Consider the following 23,845-nt stretch of genomic DNA (forward strand, 5'->3'; position numbering starts at 1 on the left):
CATAATCTTACTGCGTGGGCGTGTACTGGCCAGTGGAACTGGTTCACTTGTATTTATTGATCATGTGACTGCTGACAAAAGCAGCCGGGTAAATTCTGTAATGTACAGGGCTGTATTATCTGCTCAGATTCAGCTAAAAGCTTCGAAACCCATTAGACGGTGCTTCAGAGTGCAGATGGATGATGACCCAAAGCATACATCGAAAGCAACCCAACTTTTTTTTCAAGTCAAAGAAGTGGAAAGTTCTGCAAAGTTATGCTGAGCATACATTTCATTTGCTGAAGGCAAAACTGAACACAAAACGCCCCAAGCACAAGCAGGAAGTGAAGAGAGCTGCAGTAAAGGCCTGGTAGAACATCACCAGGGAAGAAACCCAGCGTCTGGTCATGTCTGTGCGTTCCAGACTTCAGGCAGTCATTGACGCCAAAGGATTTGCAACCAAGTATTACAAATGACAATCTAATTTGATTAACTTAGTTTCTTCAAATACTTTTGGTCCCTTAAAAGGGAGAGGTGTGGGTGGACAGCATGACAAATATAAAAAAAAAGTGCTGTAACCGCACTGCACTTTCAGATCATAATCATTATTTCATTTCAATTCCAATATACTGTCACAGACGGCTAGAATAACAATAACATTGACTAAGCATTTAAATATTTATGGCCCTGACTGTACATATAAATAATGGTTAAAATGGTTCAAAATCGAGGATTGTTTAAAAGCATCAGATCCTATTATTACCTGTTAAGGCAGTCATCCATGCAGCCCTTAGCACTGTGGTCCTCAGGGGACCTGCAGTTACAGGTAGTGGCTTCATAGCCTGAGAGCGGCTTTACATCAACGTAGACGTCTAAGGGAGAGAATATGATTAGGTTATTAATGATAAACAACCTCGTACAACATACCCTATGTACTAGAAAGTACGAGTGTGAATGTTTATTTGCATATGGAAAACTGTAGAATCTTACTGGATCTTATTTTCTTGTAGAGAGGGACATCCGGTCTCTTATACAGCTGAAATAATAATAATAATTATAATAATAATAATAGGTTGTTGATAATGGATATAAGGTGATAAAGTGAGTTGTGTAAAATTAAGCAAAGTTGCACAGGCAAACTACCTGGTCGTGTTTCCAAAGCCACAGGATGTCATAAGGCAACTGGAAATCTATGCGCTTCTGTCTCAAATACTTCCCTGGAGAGAAGAGGAGGTAAGAAGGTGGTTAATAATAGACACTGCGGTTTTATGCAATGTCACTGAATACCTAGCCGATCAATTTATAACCCGACAGCCAGCAAATGTTTAACTAACAATCAGCACGAACGCTCAGTGATCTGCTCAGTGAGCAACAGAGATTTAAATAGAACCAACAGCTAGAGCTATAACATGGCACTGTTCACACACACACACACAATAATCCTGCACAAGATCTTTTATTTTATAGTTGTCTTTGGTTTGTGTTTTGCTATCTGTGTGAAGTAATAATGTAATAAATAAATAAATCACTTGGCTGTTAATAAGTGGACCTACCAACATGAATGGGAGCAGGAAGCAGGCCATATTCATGTTCACCTGGAATATACTCCAACTTCTCCTTCTTTAGCTGTAGCAGCTGACCACGCGGACTGATGGTGAGAAAGGAAGATAGGACGACAATGGTGGGGTGTTAACACAATCGTAAGGAAAGGTTGGCAATACAATGTTCTGCACCTAAACTAACCCATTCAGAAAGATTTATGTGCTAGACATACTCATCCGTCTTGTACACGTCGGAATAAAGGCCAGCCTTCTGAAATTTCTTCTTGGGTGGCCTAGCAGCTTTTTTCTCCCGTTGGGTAGTCACTGGTGTGGGCGGGGCTTGTACCATGTGGGTTGGACCTGTGCGTTCAGGGGAGGAGTGGCCATCAGATTTTCCTTCCACAGCACTAAAAGGTAAACACAATTACGTTAAGTTTACCCAGGAGTTTTTGCTTTAGTTGAATCATTTGGTCAAATCATTAGGCCACAGTTTTACCATAACTTCGACAACAGCTGTAGTCGAAGTTAATAAAATGCATGAGCTTAGATTTAGATTAAATAAAAGAAAAGGCAGACCTTTGAAAGCCTTGCATCTCCTCATGTGGCAGCCATCCTTTCCCTCCTGTCGGCTGTCCCCGTGTCACCGTCTCCTCTTCTCTTGCCTCTGGCCTTGCTTCCTCCTCCTCTTCTTCCTCCCTCTCATGCACGGTCTCATCTTCATCTTCTCCATTTTCATCCCTGTCCCTATCCCAGCGGTTCCTCTTTCGGCCTTTTCGTTTTTGCCTCTGTATAACAGACTCAATGGCATCTGTAACCGTGTCTTCCTCCCATTCTTTACTGTGCTTCTCCGGTTCGGGCTCTGGTGGAGGCGGCGACGTTGGGGGCAATGCTGATGGCGAGGGTAGCGGATTCTTGCGGGGCCGCCCCGGTCCCCTTTTCTTAACCATGTTATTTCCAGTGCGTGCCTGCCTCTGCAGCTTCTTCGCCCGGAGGATCTTGTTGACATGATGTAAGTTGTTTTTGGGAGGAGGTGGGGCTGAACGTTGGGAAGAACGGGAGGGGGAAGAGTCCAAGCAGCATGCAGGCTGTGAAGTTCGTGCGGATGGACTCGCCCCTGGCTGCTCCAGGCCACAGACAGAGACGCAGGAGGACGAGTGGGAGACAGACAGAGGAGTATGGTGATGGTGTCGGTGGGGAGGAGCCTCCGAAAAATCGGGTGCGCTAAACTGACCGTATCGTGTCTGTATACCACAGTTTCCTTTGAGAAGAAGAGATAGATCAGTGAAAGCCCATGACAAGATTTTAGATATTTTGAATCTTGAAAAAAAAAAGTATACATTATGTAGTCTTTAGCGTTTCATACATATCTTTTGTACTGTAATTCAAGAAATATATACTCAATTACCATTTAATTACAACTAAAAGCTACAAAAGAACCTATTTTATGCCAGGATCAGAACGATGTGGGCGTGTCATACTGCATAGTGATTGACAGTAACGACATAAATAACTAGTCAACAGTGCTAGAAAAGTGTGGAGGAATGTAGGGGTATTTACAGCTTTTATGTTTTCACACAAGTCGCAAGTCATGTGTACACGGTATTTCAAGTACACGGTGTATTTTGCACATGAAAATAAAGGAAGATTTTGGTTTTGTGTGCACATGTCTGTTACATCCCCTCTTTCAGCTATTTCAGTTTAAAGCGCTACACTGAAGCAGCGCTAACTGCATTTGATTTAAAATGGCTTAAAAGGAGCTTTATTGTTTTCTCATTTAAATGGGTCATTAGCGTCCTGAGCTTCACAGAGTGAAGCTCAGCAAGATCAGATCAACTTTGTCGTATATGATTAACTTAACTTATATAACTCATACGTGACTTTTTCAATGTGTCTGCCACACTAAAACGGTGCAGATGCAGTTTTGCTCATGGCCGCTCAGGCTCAAAGAAGCTGAGTGAGCAGGAAAGAAGGGGTAAATGGAGAGCTGATATATGCAAATTACTAATTCTGATTTTATCAAATATAGCCTGAATTAAATAGTAGGGAAAATCTTTGAGGAAAAAAAAGAGGATTTAAACAAGTGGTTAATAAAATGCAATAAGTTTCTGACTAAACATGTAAATGTAATCAAATCTTTATCAACCCTTTATCTTTCTTTCTTTATCAGTCTCTCTCACTACAGTGTTCAGCAAGTCCTCCCACCTTCTTCTCTTCCTAAAATCACTTGCCAAATTTCAACCATACACCCTAAATATTATAAAACACTCTTTCCTGTTCCATTCTCCTACTTTTAACCAATGTAACTCATATGTGCAATCAATGAACACTGGTACTCATGACCTAGTACCCAGACATCTAATACTTTTTTGTCACAAGGGATGCTGTACATATGCATGTACATGTACATACAAACCAATACACACTTTAAATCATGTTGCCATTTGTAACACATTGGTGGATACATAATGCGGCAGACATTTAATATAGTTGAACTTTAGGTTCAGAAGCACTTCTTGGATGTATACCACATGCAACAATTACACATTATGCTTGTCTTCCATGTTGTTATAACCATGGTTTTATTATCCTGTGCTACAATTGCAGCTTCCCAGCTTCGTCTGTCCCTGTCCCCAGTGTTTCACGGGCAAGGCTGTACATACGAGCATTAATTTATTATTGATATAATTCTTTCTTAATAAAAATTAAGAGTGCTCCTGTGCAAGTTGCATGTGGGACAGACAATCGCTACACTACGCTCCTGTGATGCAGTCGGGTGTGAATTCAGGGTTAAGCCCAAAGTATACTTCACTTTTCACGTGTATGCTAGGAACAGCGTACAGTTCACGTGACCCAAATTTCGTCATCTGCAGAGTATGCGTGCCGCCAGATAGGTCACACATGCACATTTAATTATTTTGCACTATTTTTTTATTTTTTAAAAAAATAATTATTTTATTTTATTTGTTCCACAAGGTGGCAACAGTGAACCAGGGCCGTTGATTCTCAAGGTAGTCTAAGAAAAAAAAAAACAAGGAATAAACGGAAGAGATGGAAAAGAGTGCAAGTTGGAACAACAATGGATGGCTATGTGGCTGAGAGATTGTGCGAGAAGGTTAGAAAGTACCTGCATTTGTATAATTTTAGCCTTGTAGGCCAGGAGGGGTAGTGCAAGTTGTCGTAATTCGCATGCGTCGACTGCCTGTGTACGCTTACATGTCAAATGGAGAATACTTTGAAAGGCTATGTGTAGGACTAAAAAAACGAAGTATACATTTGGCTTTAGACATTTGAATGCTAACAGCTATATAATAAATATGTGCAACTGACATCCGTGTAGCCAATAATAGTCTACTCTTCAATAAAAGATTAACCATAAAGGTGTTTAGGGAAGCCAAGAATTCCACAATGCATTCAAATTTTGCCGGACACATTACTAACAGCTATAAGAGTCCACTTTGCTGCATTAATTCTGTAACCTTCACAATGCACAAAAACTAAATCTGGGTCACCTCAGAGGGTCAAGATCTGATTTTTATTCAGTCACTTGTCAAGATTGTTTAGAAATGAAAGGCAGGCTAATATAAATCTAAAAACTACATAATAGTACATTTCATTGCTATTCAAAACTTTTTCATAAATTCATTTACCTGATTCTCTCCTCTCAGCAGATGTGGAGAGATCTTTCCTCACTGATCTGTCCAAACGAGTCAGACTTGAGCCCTCAGAGCTCCCACCTTTCCTGCCCTGATTACATCTAAGAGAAGTCCGAGTAAGGGCTGAAGCAAAAAGGTTTGTGTGGGAGCCCGAGTCCTGTTCCTCATTTGGTGAAGTGTGATCTTCATCCTCACTGTCTGAGCAACCCATTGAGTTATGCACATGTCCATCAGAGAATGCCCCCTGCCCAAGAGTCTGATTGTGGGAAAGTTTGGAGTAATCAACGTCGTAGCTGCCAATCCTGAACCAAGAGTCCGCAGTATGGTGCCCCCGACTCCCTTGGCCCAAGGACAGTCTTGAAGGCACCAGACAGGACATAGAGGCTTCTTTCTGCTTGTACCTTTCTGCTGAGGATGATGAGGAGGAAGAGGGGGAGTTGCCAGAGGTAGCAGCTGCCTGCTTGTTAGCACTGGAGTCAGCTGAGCCATCTGGACCATACCCGCAATGCTTGAGTGATTCCATGCTTCCCCCTCTTCTCCCTCGATCCCCTCTTCCTGCTCCCATGCCTTCGCTTCCATTTCTCCCTCCTCCACCACCACCACTACTACCAACTCCTCCACCATCATCGCCCTCTTCCTCTCCACACCGGTCACGATGTTTATGTCTGTGCTTGTGTTTATGGTGCCAGCTAAATGACAGTTCAGAAGACATAGGAGGATACAGCACTGCTGAACGTCCCCCACTGAGATACTCTTGTCTTAGAAGCTTATGTTTTTTCTTGTGGAACTTAGAAGGGTTGAGAAGCAGGTGGGGAGGGTGATGATGATGATGAACATATGAAGGAGGAGGAGGTGGAGGGAAGGAAGGACTATGGTGGCCATGGTGGGATGGGGCAGAATGTGGAGCCTGGTGGTGAGGGTGAGGGTACAGTGCACTTGCTGGGGGATAGCCCCGATAATAACCAAGTCCAAGAGGGGCTGAGGAGTATGGAACACCATAAGACGGGTGATAGAACCCTCCACTGGTAAGGGGGAACGCTAGGCCAGGAACAAAAGGCACCTCTGACATTGACTCTCGAAGCTTGGGGGGCCTTCCACGCTTTTTCTTGAGATCAGGCTTACGGACATAGTGCAGGGAATCGCATGGGTATGCTGGGTGGGGTGAGTAGTACCCACTAAAGTTGATCCTGAAGATTGTGGGTAAAAGGTCTCTATGCAAGTAATGATGAGGTGTGGGGTTGGTGCCACCGCCAATGCTACTGCCTGCTCTGGTACTAGCCATACCAACTCCATGACTTGTGCCAGCTGTTCCTGTACCGAGACCCAGGCTGCTGCCCAAGCGAAGAGCTGGTGTGCGGTGTGAAATTCGTATTCCACAAAGCCGTACGCATATCTCATCAAGCTCAGCCAGGAAGTCAGGATCCTGCCTCCGTGAACGCAGCTGCAGGTACTTCTTCTTGCGTTTGCGTTTCTGCCTTTTCAACTTATCATAGCCTGGGCATCCATGCCCACGCCGTTTGCACTTATGCTTATGCTTCTCTTTGTGGCCCACTAGTGCTGAAGCAGGAGCCAATGGGTGTGGTCGCCGTGGATCAGCTGACGACCTCTCTCCAAGTGGGGATGGTGTGGGTGAAGGACAATCAAGAAGTTCAGTAGATGAATGTCTCCTACTGCCTCTGGGGTTATGCCCTACCCCAATGCCCAATGATGACCCCATCATTCCAGGCATTAGTAGCCCATTGGTCAAACTCTGTGAGACACCTAACCCAGCTAACCCACTAGCACTCCCAGCCTTCTCCCCACGATCTGATGTACTGTTGTTGTCAGTTCCGATGCCACTGTCACTGGGCACAGTCTCCTCACTATGTGACTCACTGACTGGGGAAGGTGTGGCCTCCTTCAGCTCACTAAGAGGAGCAGGGGATGTAGGCAATAGGGGCCTGGGAGGTGAGAGCTTGCGACAATGGTAATGTTGTCGGTAGTGGTGATGGTGATGGTGGTGACCTCTGCAAGAAGGCTTCTTCTGAGAGGAGAGCAAAGGCGTGGAAACTCCCAAACAACGTGGGGAAGGTGCTGAAAGAGCCGGTGGGGTAAAGGGAAATGAGTGGTGGCTACAGTGTGAGTGGGACATTAAGTGGACTGACCCAGGTTCCACAAAACTAGCGTCACTGATGGGGCTTTGTCCTCCACTAGACTGGGAAAGTGAAGGTGAGGGGAAAATGTCTGAGGGGGGAATCTGGTTTTGCTGGTTCTGTGAAGCCAAAGACTGATGGGAGTGGTGTGGGGAAGAAGTGTTTGGGGTCAAAAAAGGTTCTGGTGGTGGTGTAGGGGCACCCGGTGAATTGTTGGCTGGTGCTTTTGGCTTGCGGCCCCTTCTTTTTCCCATGTATATTGTCCCTTTTTTGCTTACATTGATTTGTGGTCCAAGTTTACCACCAAATGTCGCAGCAAGGGTTGAGAGAGATTGTGAAGCAGAAGCCACTGTCCCTGACATGCCTGTACTTTTAGTGACCTCCGGCTCAGTTCCTGACCCCAACAGGATCTGGCTGAGAAACCTCTTGCGTTTTACAGTCTTCATCTTATTGATCTTGCCGATAATCGTCTTCATTATGAGCTGCCCATTGCCTTTGTTGTGAAAGCACTTGTCGCCTGCCACAGTATCCCCTGGCTCTGGAGCAAGAGTTGGAGGCTGGGTCTCCTGGGGTAGGGTTGGAGGTAAGCGTTTTGGTCTTCCTCTCTTTCGTGGCATGGGTTTAGGAGGATTCAGGTCCACCTCTGGGTGCAAGACAGGGGGATCCTGCTCCTCTTTGGACATGGAGTATACTTTTGGGGTAGTCACTTTGAGAGGCAACCGACCACGTGTAGGGGCATCCAGTGTTGGCATTTTGGACTTAGGCCGGCCCCTTTTCTTGGGTGGTGGAGAATAGAGCTCAGAGACAACAGGGAGCACACGATTAGCATTTGGTGGCCTTCCAACAGGCCGACGAATGGGTGGGGAGGGTGAAAGGTCGGTAGGCAGTGTGGTGGATTTGGTTTGACTAGGAGTAGCATCTTCTAACGCTCTTTGTGTGCGACTGACTGCCTTAGTCCAGCGAGGTCTTCGACCCCGCCGCTTTTTCAGAGGCTTAGACTCCTGTTCTGCTGGTGATCCAGGGGATGCAGGGTCATGGTCATCACAAAGTGGTGAGAGGCTGCGACTAGTACCGGTAGGGATAGAAGGAGAAGCAGTGAATTTGGTGGACTCGGCAGGGCTATGTTCTCCACTAGCGTGACTTTCTTGTGCAGGACTTCGTTTAGGTGGACTTAGGCTTTTTCCCCTCTCTCCACGAGGTACAGAGAAGGGCCCCTTTTCTTTAGTGTCCTGCTTCCCTGACATTGCAGGGGAAGAGCCTTTACTTATTTCTCTGAGATTAAAAATGTCTTTGTCTCTCTCTTTCTGTCTATCAATGGGTTCCTCTGTTTGTAAGGGGCTTGCAGTTATCCTTGATCCAAGTGAGGCAGGCATCACCTGGTGGCTGATCCCACTCCCTATTCTCTCCAAGGAAGAGGAGAAAAGAGAAGGTGTGGATGAATGTGGCCCAAGACGCGATTTTATTCCATTGCTATTATCATCGTCATTGCTATCATTATTGGTTGTTAAGCGAATGTTGCTATAAGATACTGCTGGAATGTTGTTGCTGCTGTTACTGTTGCTACTTGTAATCTCCTTTGAAAGTCCACCAGCTTCCTCTTTTCTAGGTATGCCAGATAACTTCTCCAGAATACTGTCTTTGTTTCGTGAGCCATATGGACGACCTGGGGGCCGTGACACAGGTGGAGGAGGGGCAAGATGAGCTACCCTGGAATACGTGTTCCTGTTGGCCATGGCCCGCTCAGGCCGCTGCAAATTGGAGATCAGGGGAGGTGAGCTGCTGTGTGCTGGAGCTGGGGTTACTTTCCGGGCTTTGGGCTTAGGACATTTAGTAGGCGGGCAGGTGGCTATAAGCTGTGCGAGTTTCTCAGTGACTGTAGGAGTACCCCAGTTTGGAGCGCCTCTTTCTTGCTCCCTCTGGCTCTCCGTGTAAGTGTATTGGGGCGGTTTTGTGACTCCATCAATTTTGGGGTCATGTGGAGATGCACTGGGGGGAGAAGTTAGTAGTGTAGGAGCTGGTGGGTTGGTTTGGGATACAAGGCTCTTTTTTCCAGAGGAGTGTGATTTGCTGTCTGATACAGGGCAGTGACTGTTAAGGGATTTTTCTGAAGATGCAAGGGACTTCACATCTGCCTTTCCTTCTGACTTGCAAGCCAGCTTCGGAGGACCCTAGTGAGAAAAAAAATGCAGAAATTCCAAAGACTGAAACTAACCAAATGGAATTAATTTAACATAATACATGTAAACACCAACATATAATAAACAGTATGTTTTTAATCAAAAAAACGTGTGCTTGGAAAAAATATTAACCATTTATTTGAGAAAACAGTATTACATAGATATGGAAAGAAGAAAAGAAATCCTCAAAGGAGAAGACACAGACAATTAGAAAAAAAAGAAAGAAAAAGTGAGAAAGAGAAAGGATGTAGATATCCGGGCCTGATTTTCATTTTGGGATTAAAGGAATTTAGCATGATTTTAATCATCCCCATAGTACAAGCCAAGCCTAGCATTTGTAATACAGGAAATTCCTGCACACATTTACAAAGGAATAGAGACACCTAGATAAAAAACAATTAATAATTTTTTTTAAAAATTAGATTAAAATGTTCAGTGTATTTCTAGGATGCTGTTATACAGCCAAACTCTCGTTCTCCCTTTCTCTCTCATGACCGTTTTGAATATAGCATAGGTTATCTCATTGGTGAGGAGGGAAAAAAACTTTTTGTACAGTTTGTCTTGTAAATGCAAACAGCACAATGTACAGTATATGGCCAAAAGTATGTGGACAACTGTTCCCACAAAGTTTGATTCAAACAATTGTATAGAATGTATCTGTATGCTGTAGCATTACAATTTCCCTTCAGTGGAACTAAGAGGCCCAAAATCTGTTCCGGCATGATAATGTCCCTGTGTACAAAATGAGCTCCATGAAGACATGGTGTGTTAAAGTTGGAAGAAGGTGAAAGAACTCGAGTGTCCTGCACAGAGCCCTGACCTCAACCCCACTGAACACCTTTGGGATGAACTGGAACCTCCTCACCCAACATCAGCACCTGACCTCAACCTCACTAATGCTCTTGTAGCTGAATGAACACAAATCCCCACAGCCATGCCCCAAAATCTAGTGGAAAGTCTTCCCAGAAGAGAGAGCGGAGCTTATTATAACAGCAAAGGGGGAATAAATCTGGAATGGGAAGTTCAACAAGCACATATGGGTGTAAGTATCCACAAACGTTTGGCCATATTGTGTAGATCCTTATGTGTCTTAACTATTGGTATACACAGGGAAAAGGGTGTATCCCAGGGAAAAGGGAAAATGTGTCCTAATATGGGAAGCAAAGCCGTACGAGAAACAAAGAAAAAACAATGAAAAAAGATTTTTCTTGGGAACCGTTTACACAACAACGTTTTCAACTAAAAACGGAAAGCTTTTGTTAGTGGTTTACAAGACAACAACGTTTCTGGGCCTGAAAATGCAAACTTTTGAAAACGTGTTTCAAAGTGCAAGTTTTTGAAAACGATGCCATTATCGTCTCCGTGTAAACGTACAAAAACGAGAATTTGTGAAAACGATGACATCATGCGCACGCGTTTTACATGTTCAGTCTAAAGGCATGCATGCGAGTACTTCAAAATTATAGGACTGTTTTGAGTTTATTAACGCTTCTTCAGCAGACTGTAGATTTACTGCATCACTACTATGACCAGCGGAGATACATTTGTTACATACGGCAAATTATTAACCTACATCTATGCCAACAAAGGGTATTCTAAATCTTATAATTATCTTTGTAAATGTCTGTTTTGGAGTATGTCTCTATCCTTTTATTGCTAATAAAATATAGAAAACAGACTGACTGCCAGTGTCTCACTATTTGATCTGTATTTGCCGATTTTGTTCCATTTTGGTACAATGATAGTCTATTATTAGTACTTAAAGATGCACTATTTAGATTTTTTTCAGTATTTAAAAATGAACGAGCTTTGTTAACATAATTTTGTCCTGGAGTAGAAGAAAAGCTAAAAGATGTGGGTGAAGTCAGAAAAATCCATTTCCACAATGAAAAAAAAAACACATTTCATGTACATTAAATTATATTACATTAGGGACGTCTCAGCATTTATTAACCAAGAAAAATAAGTCGAATCTATGCTTGACAAGCGTGAGTTTTCACAATTCCTTATGACAATGAATACTTTTCCAAGTTTAACTATCGAGATTCTAAGTAACTTGAGACAGAACTTTTTTCTACTCCACATATATCATAAACCATTGAAATTGTTTGAGAAATGTAAACGTTATTGTGGGTTTCATCCAGAAAAACCGCAGCTCCCCCGTTTATTTGTATTTGTTTATAGGGCAGTCTTGCCCGGATCACTACCGTGGACACGCTGGCGTGAATGCTTATGTGCGTAGGCGTGTAGTGTTTCTTTACAAAGTGACATCGCCAACTACTGGCCTGGCATGCATAACACCATGCTTTTAGTCGTTTCCGCGGAGCCGTGTGAATGGGAATAGTTTTGACAATGTTGTACATCACTGTTGTGTAAACGTATCCTTGGTTGCTGAAAAGACAGCAAAACTGTAACGTATAAAATATATAGTTTAAAGAATCTAGAACGATTTGCTTAACAAAATCCCCACCAAAATGTTGGCTTGGCTCCTTTAATCAACATTTTATCAGAAAGTTTATGTAATTCCTTCTAGTCAGTTAATCTTTTGCTTTTCCCCCCTTCCCATTTCAAAACCCCAAAGTGACCTAGTGAACCAACTTACTCTTTTAGCTGGGGCATTCCCATTCACAGGAGTTTCAGGGCTGGTGGAAGTGGAAGGAGGAAGAGAAGGTGTAGGTGCAGTATTGGATGGAACGCCTGATGACTGAAGTGCTCCTGGATTAACAGTGGGGTCCTTTTCTGCTTCTTTAATATGTGGCATACTAGGAGTGTTGCCACTACCATCGGATGGTCCCACTCGACGGCTGCCTCGTCCACCGCCTCGGCTTCCATGTCTAACCGTTGCTCTGAAGGCCGGCCTGCATACATAGTTCTCAAGGATTTTAGGGGGCTTCTTCATACGTTTGGCCTGGAGGCCTATCTTAAGCTTGACGTTGCCCTCCGAGTAGCTGGTCTCTTTGACCGAGAACTGCGGAGACTGCTGTTGCTGTTGGTCACCGGCACCACTCTCTGAGTTACAGGGAACAGCCGGCACCGCATCTCTTTCTTTCTCCCGTTTCCTTTTTTCATCTTCATCGTCTTTCTTCCCACCTCCTCCTTCCTTCTCACACTCAACTGGTAGGGTATTTGCGGGGAGAGGAGGTGGTGTGGTGGGCCCTCCTTGTGTCCTCTGATCCATTGATGATATGAGAATCAGGGAAGGGCTGAGCAGGGTATGCTCACAAGCAGTACAGTACTGGGAGATGCAGAATCCAGCTGGAGGTGGTAGATGGGAAGGGATATAATAATATTTGTTGGGTTGAAGCAATGTTGTCCTTTCCTGGCTGCCCAGCCCTCGTCACCTTCAAACTGGTGAGAAAGAGAGATAAAGTAATTGGTTAAGAAGACATTCGTATGTGACCTGTAATTCTAAAAGTACACATGGTATTAACATTAGAACTGATAAAAGTGCACTGAATGTAATTCGATAAGTACGTCACACAGCGGTGCAGACAGATAATCAGACTGTAACTGGCAAAACATCTGACAGCTGTGGCCAACTAGGTAAGTCATACTGACCATGTGGCGGAGGATCCAACTAGCCTTTACCACTGACCTCGAGGTGACATAATTTTAAATATTTTAAAGACAACTTATGAAAATAACATTCAAATGAATGTTTGGATTCCCTTTAGCTCCTGACACTCATTCACATTCAGTGCAAGTCACAGCGTTCATCCTGAAGCTCAATATTTTGCTCTGCTTCTTCTACCAATGCTTATGAACAAAACCAGAACGTTGGCAAATCATTAACCTAACTCACTGTCGCTGGAGTGACTTGTCACTGGAGTGAAATGCCACATTTCTCATAGCTATTGATTAGTTATACGAGTGCTGACTGTTGCTAGGCCGTGTATCACTGGAAAGGGACCACCACAGGCCCTCTGCTGACCAGATGCTATTTAGTTACCAGCACAGCAGACACCAGACTAGAAGTACCATGCAGGTGGGATCAACCTCAAATCGCTCTACACTTCTCACTCGTGAGTGTATCTAAGCTGTAGTTTACTTTCAACTGCCATGGTTCACTGGCAGCATCAGGCTAGTCTGATATGACTGCACAAACTACATTATGCAAAAACACTCATTTGACTAAAAATCGGACACCTTCCAGCAAAAAAAAAAACCTAAATTCTGGATAAAAGATTATTTGTTTTTGAATTACGTTGTGTATTTCATTACTGTATAGTAGTGTTACAATGAGCTGAATTTCTCTGCTGGTTTTTCGTAATCGCCACCATCTCTTTGCAAGCAAAACAATAGTGCTATTCTATATGTGTACAACAAACAAGTCATACTGTCTTGTTCAGAACCTGTAACTAGGCAAGAATATCTGGAGCCAAAATTGGGGGTTGGGTTGAAGGACCATACCACTGTCCTTCAATTCCTTCACTTCTATTGGTAGTTGTCCACTTAGTGGCGCTGTGCTTTGGACAAGATAGAGGGAGGGGTTGACAATCTGTGCATAGCAGCAGATAGATTATACTCAGTAACACACACTATATGACCATATTTTTGGACACCTATCCATCACACCTGTATGAAGGTTCTTCCACAAATTTGGAAGCACACAATTGTATAGTATGTCTTTGTATGCTGTAGCATTATAATTTCCCTTCACTGGAACTAAGATTCCCAAAACCTGTTTCAGCATGACACAAAGTGCACAAAGTGTAGTCCATGAAGACATGGTGTGTTAAGGTTGGAAGAAATTAGAAGAACTCGATTGTCCTGCACAGAGTCCTCACCTCAACCCCACTGAACACCTTTGGGATGAACTGGAACTGGAGCCTCCTCGACATCCCAACATCAGCACCTGACCTCAACCTCACTAATGCTCTTGTAGCTGAATGAACACAAATCCCCACAGCCACGCCCCAAAATCTAGTGGAAAGCCTTCCCAGAAGAGTGGAGCTTATTATGACAGAAGGAATAAATCTGGAATGGGATGTTCAGCAAGCACATATGGGTCTGATTGGTCAGGTGTCTACAAACTTTTGGCCATATACTGTATCTGTATTATCAGAGGTCCTATTTTAAGCTCTAAAAGCAACCGGACAGTTTAGTTTTAAATGATGCTTAGAGAGCAATTAAAACCAATGTCCCTAGTTAATAAACTGTTTAAAATAATAATAGAAAAGAATATATCGAAATTATTTTACATGAAAGATCTGAAGTTTAGTGTCTGTGCTCAGGTATGGAAAATACTTCAGTAGTTGTACTTTGTTCCTATATTTATTATTTTGGCATATTTATACTTGAGTTTTACTGACACTGAGTACCTTCTTGCTGTGTCTTTTCAATTGAAGCATAAGTTAAGACGTAATCAAATGCACCTCGATGCTGTAAGGGCACTTACAGATGCAATGGTCAAGCCATTGTATCTCTATGGAGAGAGCTGTGCCTACAGCTTTTCTTTGAGATTTAGAGAAATGCTTCATTTAGAAAGGTGCACAATGGGCTAGCTCTATGAATGAGCTACGTTTTCAAACACGTCTTGATGATGTGGCGCAGCTTCAACCTCGCTGCTTAAAATGTACGAATCGCCTACCTTAGTGATGAGACAAGCTCAAAACACTGAGCATCTGAAAGCGCCCTAACTCGCACACGCTACTCATTCCCAACTCCTACTGCCAAAACCCCTACTTCTGTCGATGATGCACCGTTTCACATACTGCCCTTTAAGATCACAATAATGTAATGTTGTGTACGAACATTGCTTTATCACTCGCTAACACAAACGTAGGTTTTAATGCAAAATCGCAGCATCAGACCAGCATCACTTCATGGCTGATGTTCCTATCACTGACATTTATATTATATCAAGGAAGTGGTAGTATCCTGCTCCCTTTAACCTTTCAAACCAGCTCTAGAGTGTTTAGGATGAAGGCTTGCCCAGAGCAGGTGGTTTCTGTGTCTAGAATCATTGAGAGGCAAGTCAGAGCTGTGACCTCAGCACAGAGGGCCCCCTGGGAGTCAGAGAACCTGGCTGGCTTCTCCAGTCCTATGTGATCGCCAATCAAAACAACAGCGATGGAGGAAGAGAAAGAGGCAGAATGCGAAAGTAGAGGCATGCCAAAGGCTTCGTCGTGCCCCGCTAAGGGCAAAAGAATAACAAGAGACCAGAGAAGCACTAGGAGCAATTCCAGCATTACGGACGTGACATAATTCTCAGAGAATGTATTTATCATCAGTATACTGAACCATCTTTTTATATTTTCCATAACCCCTAACGACAGAGTCCTGACATCAGAAAAATATCAGTCTATACTCATGTTTTCTATTTTAGACGAGGGAAATACAGGTGCATCACAAAAAAATCGAAAATTGTGGAAAAGTTCATTTATTTTTCCATAATTTAATTCAAAAAGTGGAACTTTCTAGAATATATGATTCATTACACATGAAGTGAAATATTTCAAGCCTTTTTTTTGTTTTAATCTTCATGATTACAGCTTACAGCTCATGGAAATAAAAAAATCCAGTATCTCAAAATATTAGAATAAATTATAATTAGAATTTATAATACAGAAATGTCGACCTGAGAAGAGCTCTAATCAGGTAATTAACTCAAAACACCTGCAAAGGTCTCAGTCTGGATCAGTACACAACCACAAGATTGAAAGTAAATTTTGCATTTCATTTGGAAATCAAGGTTCCAGAGTCTAGAGGAAGAGTGGAGAGGCGCAGAATCCAAGTTGCTTGAAGTCCAGTGTGAAGTTTCCAGAGTCAGTGATGATTTTGGGTGCCATGTCATCTGCTGGTGTTGGTCCACTGTGTTTTCTCAAGTCGAGAGTCAGTGCAGCGTCTACCAGGAGATTTTAGAGCACTTCATGCTTCCATCTGCTGATGAGCTTTATGGAGATGCTGATTTCATTTTCCAGCAGGACTTGGCACCTGCCCACAGTGCCAAAATGTCTAGTAACTGGTTTGCTGACCATGGTATTACTGTGCTTGATTGGTCAGCCAACTCGCCTGACCTGAACCCCATAGAGAATCTATGAGAGACACCAGACCCAACAATACAGACGAGCTGAAGGCCGCTATCAAAGCAACCTGGGCTTCCAGAACACCTTAGCAGTGCCACAGGCTGATCGCCTCCATGCCACGCCGCATTGATGCAGTAATTCATGCAAAAGGAGCCGCAACCAAGTATTGAGTGCATAAATTAACATACTTTTCAGGAGGTTGATATTTCTGTATTATAAATTCTTTATTCTAATATTTGGAGATACTGGATTTTTAATTTCCATGAGCTGTAAGCCGTAATCAACAAGATTAAAATAAACAAAAAAAAAAAGGCTTGAAATATTTCACTTTATGTGTAATGAATCTAGAATATATGAAAGTTCCACTTTTTCAATTAAATTACGGAAAAAAAATTAATTTTCCACAATATTCTAATCTTTTTGAGATGCCCCTGTATACCTGCGTTACGGACGTGGCAAAAAAGGAGACAAGTTTTTGGGAGACAACATACTTTGTAGGAATTCTGTGAAATAAAATCCACAAACCAGAAGTATTAATACAAACCGAATGGAGAAGGGTTGGCTCTCCATAGAACATATTTATTTTATTTTCATTTTCGTATTTATGAGGAAAACCCATTGTTATGGACGTGACGGGTCTGAAAGCTGCACTTACCTGACTATGGAAAAGCATATAAAATGCTTTAAAAACTTTAACAGAGACCTCTAGTGGGTATTTAAACCACCAAACTTTGACCTCTGAGACATCAGCATGGTAAGGCTGCACAATTAGTCAACTTTAAACTGAAATCACAGTATCCCAAGTGGTTATGAGTTATTAAAACCTGCGTTCAGTGATGCTGTTAAGGTGTAACCAGCATGGCGTTGTTCAAGACTCAGTTTAGAGACCATGAATTTGGTGTGCGCGAGATCACGAATGGTACAGAATTGCAAGCTAGATCAGCAGCTATATTAAACATTTATCACCCCTAATAGTTTAAATCGCTGGTTTCCCCCCACAATCCAAAGACATGCAGGTCCGGTGAATTTGAGACAATAAATTGCCTGTAAGTTTGAGTGCGAGTGTGAATGAGTGTATGCTTGTGTGTTATCCCTGTGATGAACCAGCCATATATCCAGGATGTACGGCGAGAGAGAGAGAGAGAGAGAGAGAGAGAGATGATTCATCTCTCTCTTATTTTTTCAAATACTGTAAGAACGAGAACATTGTAGTGATCTGTAAATCCCCACAGTGCTCTCGTTGTTGTTAGAATTTAATTTCTTATATGTTACTAGAATAAATGAATGAATTAAATTTCTAAAATGTTCCGATATACAGTAAGCCAGAAACAGATTGCAGGAATATAAGTCAGTCATCTAACAGCAGCATCATGGTAAACAAATGTGCGCCGGTGATATGCATACAACTTAATACGGTCAGGTCCGTAACGCATTATTATGGTTGTTCAGAGCAAAGAAGGGAGATGAGTTGTTGATCATAATTAGCATGGACATAATTTGGCTTTGTACAGAAAAGTTTGGTTATTTGTATTGGTAATTATGATATGATATAGACTTAATCTTGAAAACGTTACGGACGTGACGCGGCACTGAAGCGTCGTTACGTCCTAAATATAGCCCTTGTTTACAACGTGAGTGTGTTTCAAATTTCTATTACAGCACATGCAGTAAAATACAGACATAAATGGACAACTTAAAAAGGGTTTTGTTCTTTTGTTAAGAACGTTATTTTTTTTTAAAGGTAAGGTTGACATTTGCATGGAATTGCTCCTGTATAGAGAAGGGACTATATAAAGTGCCTACATTCTGTGGAGGAATTATTGCCAATATAAACCATGGTTCAGAAATTGACTTTGTGTCTTGAACTTTCCCCATGTTTAGTCACTCAATATCACTAAAACTCATAACCTACTTTCTGCCATCCTACAACAACTCATCTTATGTCCCCTAGCCTTTTACTCTTACTCACTTCTACACGTCTCGCTTCTTACTCACGTAGAAATCTCACAGTACAGCGGTCAAAGCTGCTGTGTTCTTGCTAATCGAAAACACATTTTTTTCCCGTGCCCCCTCCCTTCTTCTCTTTCCTCTGTCTATCCCTCCCTCAGTGACAATCGTTTTCTTATTTCCTAAGCGTTCTTGGCCCTACAGACGTACTCTCGACATAGTTATTAAGTCGCATTCACGCACCCTCTTCGTTTCAAAGGAGTAAAACCGTGAGTGAAATCCTACACCGGAAAATTGCTGCAGACAAAAATACAGGAATAGTGAACCGCTGAGCTTTTTTGGCTTCCCTTTCGATAGCCTTTTAAAATAATAATAATAATAATAATAATTTTTAAAAAAAAGGCTTAAAACCACATCTTTGGTGCCAGACGAAAGTTTGCGTATCACGAGTTTGAATTTTTCATCCATTTCGACGCAGCATTCCAGACAGAGCCTGAAACGTGTTCTTTGTTCCTGTAACAGCAAGCGTAAGAAAAGAAAGACACAATGCCAGTTCTCTCTCTTTTCCTCACTTTCACTTTCAGCAGAAGTTTGCGCACCCCAATCCCTCGACTAGCCACGAACAGTGCACTAGCCCTAACCTTGACATCCTGAATGAAACTATAAAAACACTTCTCTTCTGTCTCTCTCTTTTCACAGACTGACGCCAGCGATGTCAGTCTCAACACTTCTCTCTCGTATGGATCATTTCTGACATTATACAAGAGATTAAACAGAACAACGGTATTTCACAAGAGTTTTGGGTCGGCTTTCACCATAAATCAGCCCGTTGTATGATATGTAATATGATATGTAAAGTTTTGAGTTTGAGTTTGGAGGATGGACCCAAATGGACAGCCACCACGAGATTACTGTGGATGGTACCACATAGAAACCATCAAGTCTCCATCACCGAACAGTTCACAACTTCAACTAAAACTATAATGAATTCAGAATTTACTCTGATGCTCTCATTCTCATAAGCTTTATACGTTCTGTCAACACAACTGCACTTTCTGACTCATTCACCCATTCTCACACACACACACTCACGCACCAATGGTAGCAGAGCTGCCATGCAAGGCGCTAACTTGCCATCGGGGGCAACTTGGGGTTCAGTGTCTTGCCCAAGGACTACAACCCTACGATTAGTGGACAACCTGCTCTACCAACTGAGCCACAGTTTATACAGTTATAAAAGAAAAATGAATTATAATCGCTCTATCCAGGGTCACCCAGATGAGGATGGGCTCCCTTTTGAGTCTGGTTCCTAGGGTTAGAGTTAGGTTTAGTGTTAGGTTTCTTTCTCGTGTCCTCTCAGGGAGTTTTTCTTCACCACCATCGCCTCTGGTTTGCTCATTAGGGACTAATTTATAATGCACAGTATATCCACATTTCTGTAAAGCTGCTGTGTGACAACATTCATTGTTAAAAGCGCTATGTATATAAAATTGATTTGAGCTGAGTTTTAGATGCAAGGCAAGGTCGGGGGTTTACTTGTAGACAACACATCTGTCAGCCTGGGAAAACCCATCAGATATCGCTGTGGCTGAATTCTGTCAAACCAAACCTAACCAAAACGTCAAACACTATAGGCTTTATCTGCCTATAACATGCCTTGACACCTCAAATGTAAGAACGAAGCAAAATGGACATGCGCCTAATTCATTCAGTCCGTGCTCCTGTGATTACACGCGTTCTCTAGAGAGGAAAGTGGACCACTTTTTCAAAACGACCTAATAACAAGACAAGAAACTTAGTCAACAGAAGTCACTGAATTAATCAGAGATTACTTCCCCACTGATGTCAACATGAACAGTGCTCGGTGGAGCAAAGGGACAGTGAAGAGACTCGACACTGATCAAGTGATCACACGTTTCCTACTGTATGAGAATCGTATTTATTTTCTGTCACCAATAAGCACTCAATAATATTAAGGAAGTTATTAAGGTCTCGTTTATGGTGTAAATGTAACGACTTCTAATAAATCGGCACGTTTATCCTGTATTATTCTTATTATTATTATTCAGCGTGGAATGACTGGCTAGGCCAGCGGTGAATGAATGCAGATTTGAAGACAGACAGTATTCAGGGTCATATATTTGATCATTTGTAATCTTGTTCATTATAAATTGAACACAGTTTTTCTCCCATTTCACTTTTTAATTGTAATACAGACTTTAAAAATGCTACAATGTGTACTTGTGACAGCGTATTTATTCGTCTTTAAAAGGAGAGCTTATTAAAGCGGTGTCAACTCTAAAGTTTCAGTGACCTTTTAATTCCCACTAATACCATGTACAGTTGTCTCACATTTCAAAAGAAAACTAAGGAGCACTTGCGTGCGCGAGAGAGAGAGAGAGAGAGAGAGAGAGAAAGTGAGGGGGAGAGAGAGAGTGAGAGAGAGAGAGAACGCAGGACGAGTTTTATACAGTTTAACAGCTGAGGACTGGCTGCTGTTACGTTTTATCAAGAGCATGAATATGACAAGCTGGGAGTGAACGGACTCTTTCGTCCGATTCTGCGCGTGTCGTGTATATGAGTTGTGTGGAAATGACTGAGGAGTTGGGCTCATTAATGTATATGTTAAATATATCGCATTAAAGGAGGATCGGTTAAGTAAGATGAGCTCGTTAAAATGATGACGGTACATAATCTACTAACCGGACAGAGCTGCTACAGGCAGCTACAAGTGCAAAGCATTTATTTTAATAACAATGACAAAACTATTGATCACTTTCAGAGTAAGTTTTAATGGCTGAGTAAGATTCCCTCGGGAGAATTTTCACAGACACTGTATCTAACTGATCATTTAGTCAAGTTTTGCGTAAATGTGTGACGAACTAAAATGTTCTGCTGGATTTTGAAAAGCTTTGCGAACGCTGATTTTCTTTGTGCTCGCGTACCGAGGCTGATCGCCCGTACCGTGCAGAACGCGCACTCGAAACGGCTCATTTGCATGTAGTGACGCTCATAAAACTCCATAAAAGGTCGAGTGCACAGACAGCTGGGAGCATGAAATGAACAATCAGAGTAAGTCAGACCTGCAAGTTATTTTAACTCTCGTCTATGCCAATGAAAATATTTAATCATTTATCAAATTAATAACAAGAAGTGAGCGCTGAATGTTCTGTCAGCTGAGGTGTTTGTTTACGGTTACGGCTCTGCGCAGACAGACAGACAGAGAAGCAGGCAGACAGACAGACATACAGACCGGCCCATCCTCCGTTTATACACCGCCATTTCTTTTGTCATGATTGAACGATTACTTTAATTCATCTTAATTTACGGGTTCGTGTCGGCTCGCTTTCTTTATACAGTTCAATTAGTGAACTCTTTTTTGATGGAGACTCCAAAGCTCTTCTATAAGTGGATAAGGGCGTCTGCTAAACGCTGTAAACGTAAAACATAAGCCATTTAACCTCGACAGTATACTCCAGATATAAAAAGTGCAGTAATCCGTTCAAACGATATCATTAGAAGTCGCTCGAGACGAGGTTGGCGTTAGTTAGTCTTCTTATGCGTAAGTTTATGCACGCTCAGGAGCACGAGTAGGCTGCGAACGTTATTTCTGGTTTGTTTGTTTGAATTGATTGGATTTTTCACTAACACCTCATTTTTTGTGCTTTGATAAATTAGTTATTTTATGAACAAGATAGTTATTTCAACTAAGAGATTTCTTATAATATTTCTAATTATAAACAAAAGTATGCTGAGAAGAAAAAAAGGACAGGCAAGGAAAGAAAATGAAAGGAAAGGAAAGAAAAGGAAAGGCAAGGAAAGAAAATGAAAGGAAAGAAAAGAAAAGGAAAGACGAGGAAAGACAAGAAAAGGAAAGAAAAGGAAAGGCAAGGAAAGACAAGGAAAGAAAAGGAAAGAAAAGGAAAGGCAAGGAAAGAAAAGGAAAGACAAGGAAAGGAAAGAAAAGGAAAGACAAGGAAAGGCAAGGAAAGAAAAGGAAAGACAAGGAAAGGAAAGAAAAGGAAAGACAAGGAAAGGCAAGGAAAGAAAAGAAAAGGAATTAACGGAAACGCAAGGAAAGAAAAGGAAAGAAAGGCAAGGAAAGAAAGGGAAAGAAAAGGAAAGAAAGGAAAGGAAAGGAAAGGCAAGGAAAGAAAAGAAAGGGAAAGGTGAGGAAAGAAAAGGAAAGGCAAGGAAGGAAAATGAAAGAAAAAGAAAGAAAAGGAAAGAAAAGGAAAGGCAAGGAAAGAAAAGAAAGGGAAAGGTGAGGAAAGAAAAGGAAAGAAAAGGAAAGGCAAGGACAGCCTGGCGCTAGTTGCCTTGGCAGCCGTTTTGACGTCGCTGGGGCTGCAGGGGTCAAGGGTCAAAGGTGACTGAAAGGTTCCAGACAGATTCTCCCACATCACCTACCAGGTCGCTTTTAGTTAACATTTACAGATTCTGTTAAAACAGTAGGTCACTAAACCAGGACAAAAACGGGGTAGTTAGGAATCCCTGGAAAACACACACACAGATCCAAAACAGACTGGAGGAAATGTTTCAGTTCAACAAAAAAAATAACCTCCACCAGCCCTTTATTTAATCCGTCTTCAATCCAAAAGAGCTGAAAATAACCATTCCAACTATTTACAGATGTATATACATAAACACAACAGTGTGTGTGTTTGCTTTGAAGACATGACCTCCACACCTCCATAACAGTAATAAAAGACACCAAAACATGCAGATGCTGGAGTTTCTCCTCCCATCAAAACATACACACGGCATGAAAATGCTTTCATAAATTGTCCTAAAGCGTGAAAACAACTTACTTACGTTTATTTAAGGTCCAAAAACGAGATTTCACATCATTTGGATCAAAATCCTCCCTTCATGAGTCCCAACATGGTTCCTTCGGTAAACTGCTGATGTCCCAAAAAAACAACAACAACAACAACAAAACAGAAATAATAAAGATCAAAAGATAACTAGCTCAGCAAGCAGTGTATAAACTATTCCGAAGTGTAAAAATGTGTGTTGATCTTCCTTTTAGAGTTGTCTTGGCTCCCAAACAAGCTCAATCCCTAATACACAAATCACAACACTGACCCCAAACCTGTGCCCCTTATGAGCAATATGTACACACACACGCACAGCGAGTTATTAGACTGTAATAATATATTTCAACGTTTTAAATGGAAATTTTAGTCTGTGCACACTGAATGATTCTGTGTTTATTCTGTAGTAGTAACGCAGTAATGAATCCCCATTAGGCTACTTTCCTTATCCAGCTTAGCTACTTTACTAGGCTAGCTATCATTTTTTTTCAGGGTTTGCCTGCAAGCGCTAAGGTGGCCTTCCTACTACCAACGTGGCAGTAACCCACGAACAACCCCGTGACTAATCATC

The 23,845-nt window shown here is 42.1% G+C and overlaps 1 protein-coding gene across 6 annotated transcripts in view; it reads right to left on the reverse strand.

Moving 5' to 3' along the window:
- The window catches only part of ash1l (ash1 (absent, small, or homeotic)-like (Drosophila)), a 43,948-nt gene that overhangs the window by 19,353 nt on the left and 750 nt on the right, over nucleotides 1-23,845 (reverse strand). For 4 of the 6 annotated variants that reach the window (XR_008387165.1, XM_053637124.1, XM_053637127.1 and 1 more), the window contains exons 2-10: nucleotides 23,273-23,361; nucleotides 12,085-12,830; nucleotides 5,168-9,473; nucleotides 2,097-2,778; nucleotides 1,754-1,927; nucleotides 1,533-1,627; nucleotides 1,123-1,196; nucleotides 970-1,015; nucleotides 743-851 (exon numbers count right to left, since the gene is read on the reverse strand). Coding sequence is in view for 5 of the 6 variants with exons in the window: in XM_053637124.1 (XP_053493099.1) it covers nucleotides 743-851; nucleotides 970-1,015; nucleotides 1,123-1,196; nucleotides 1,533-1,627; nucleotides 1,754-1,927; nucleotides 2,097-2,778; nucleotides 5,168-9,473; nucleotides 12,085-12,660 (6,062 nt within the window). In the remaining variant the exon portion in view is untranslated. The remainder of the gene's footprint in view (nucleotides 1-742; nucleotides 852-969; nucleotides 1,016-1,122; nucleotides 1,197-1,532; nucleotides 1,628-1,753; nucleotides 1,928-2,096; nucleotides 2,779-5,167; nucleotides 9,474-12,084; nucleotides 12,831-23,272; nucleotides 23,362-23,845) is intronic. The other 2 variants (XM_053637125.1, XM_053637126.1) reach the window with 2 other exon arrangements.

Source organism: Ictalurus furcatus, chromosome 12 (genome assembly GCF_023375685.1).
Source record: "Ictalurus furcatus strain D&B chromosome 12, Billie_1.0, whole genome shotgun sequence".
Taxonomy (NCBI): domain Eukaryota; kingdom Metazoa; phylum Chordata; class Actinopteri; order Siluriformes; family Ictaluridae; genus Ictalurus; species Ictalurus furcatus.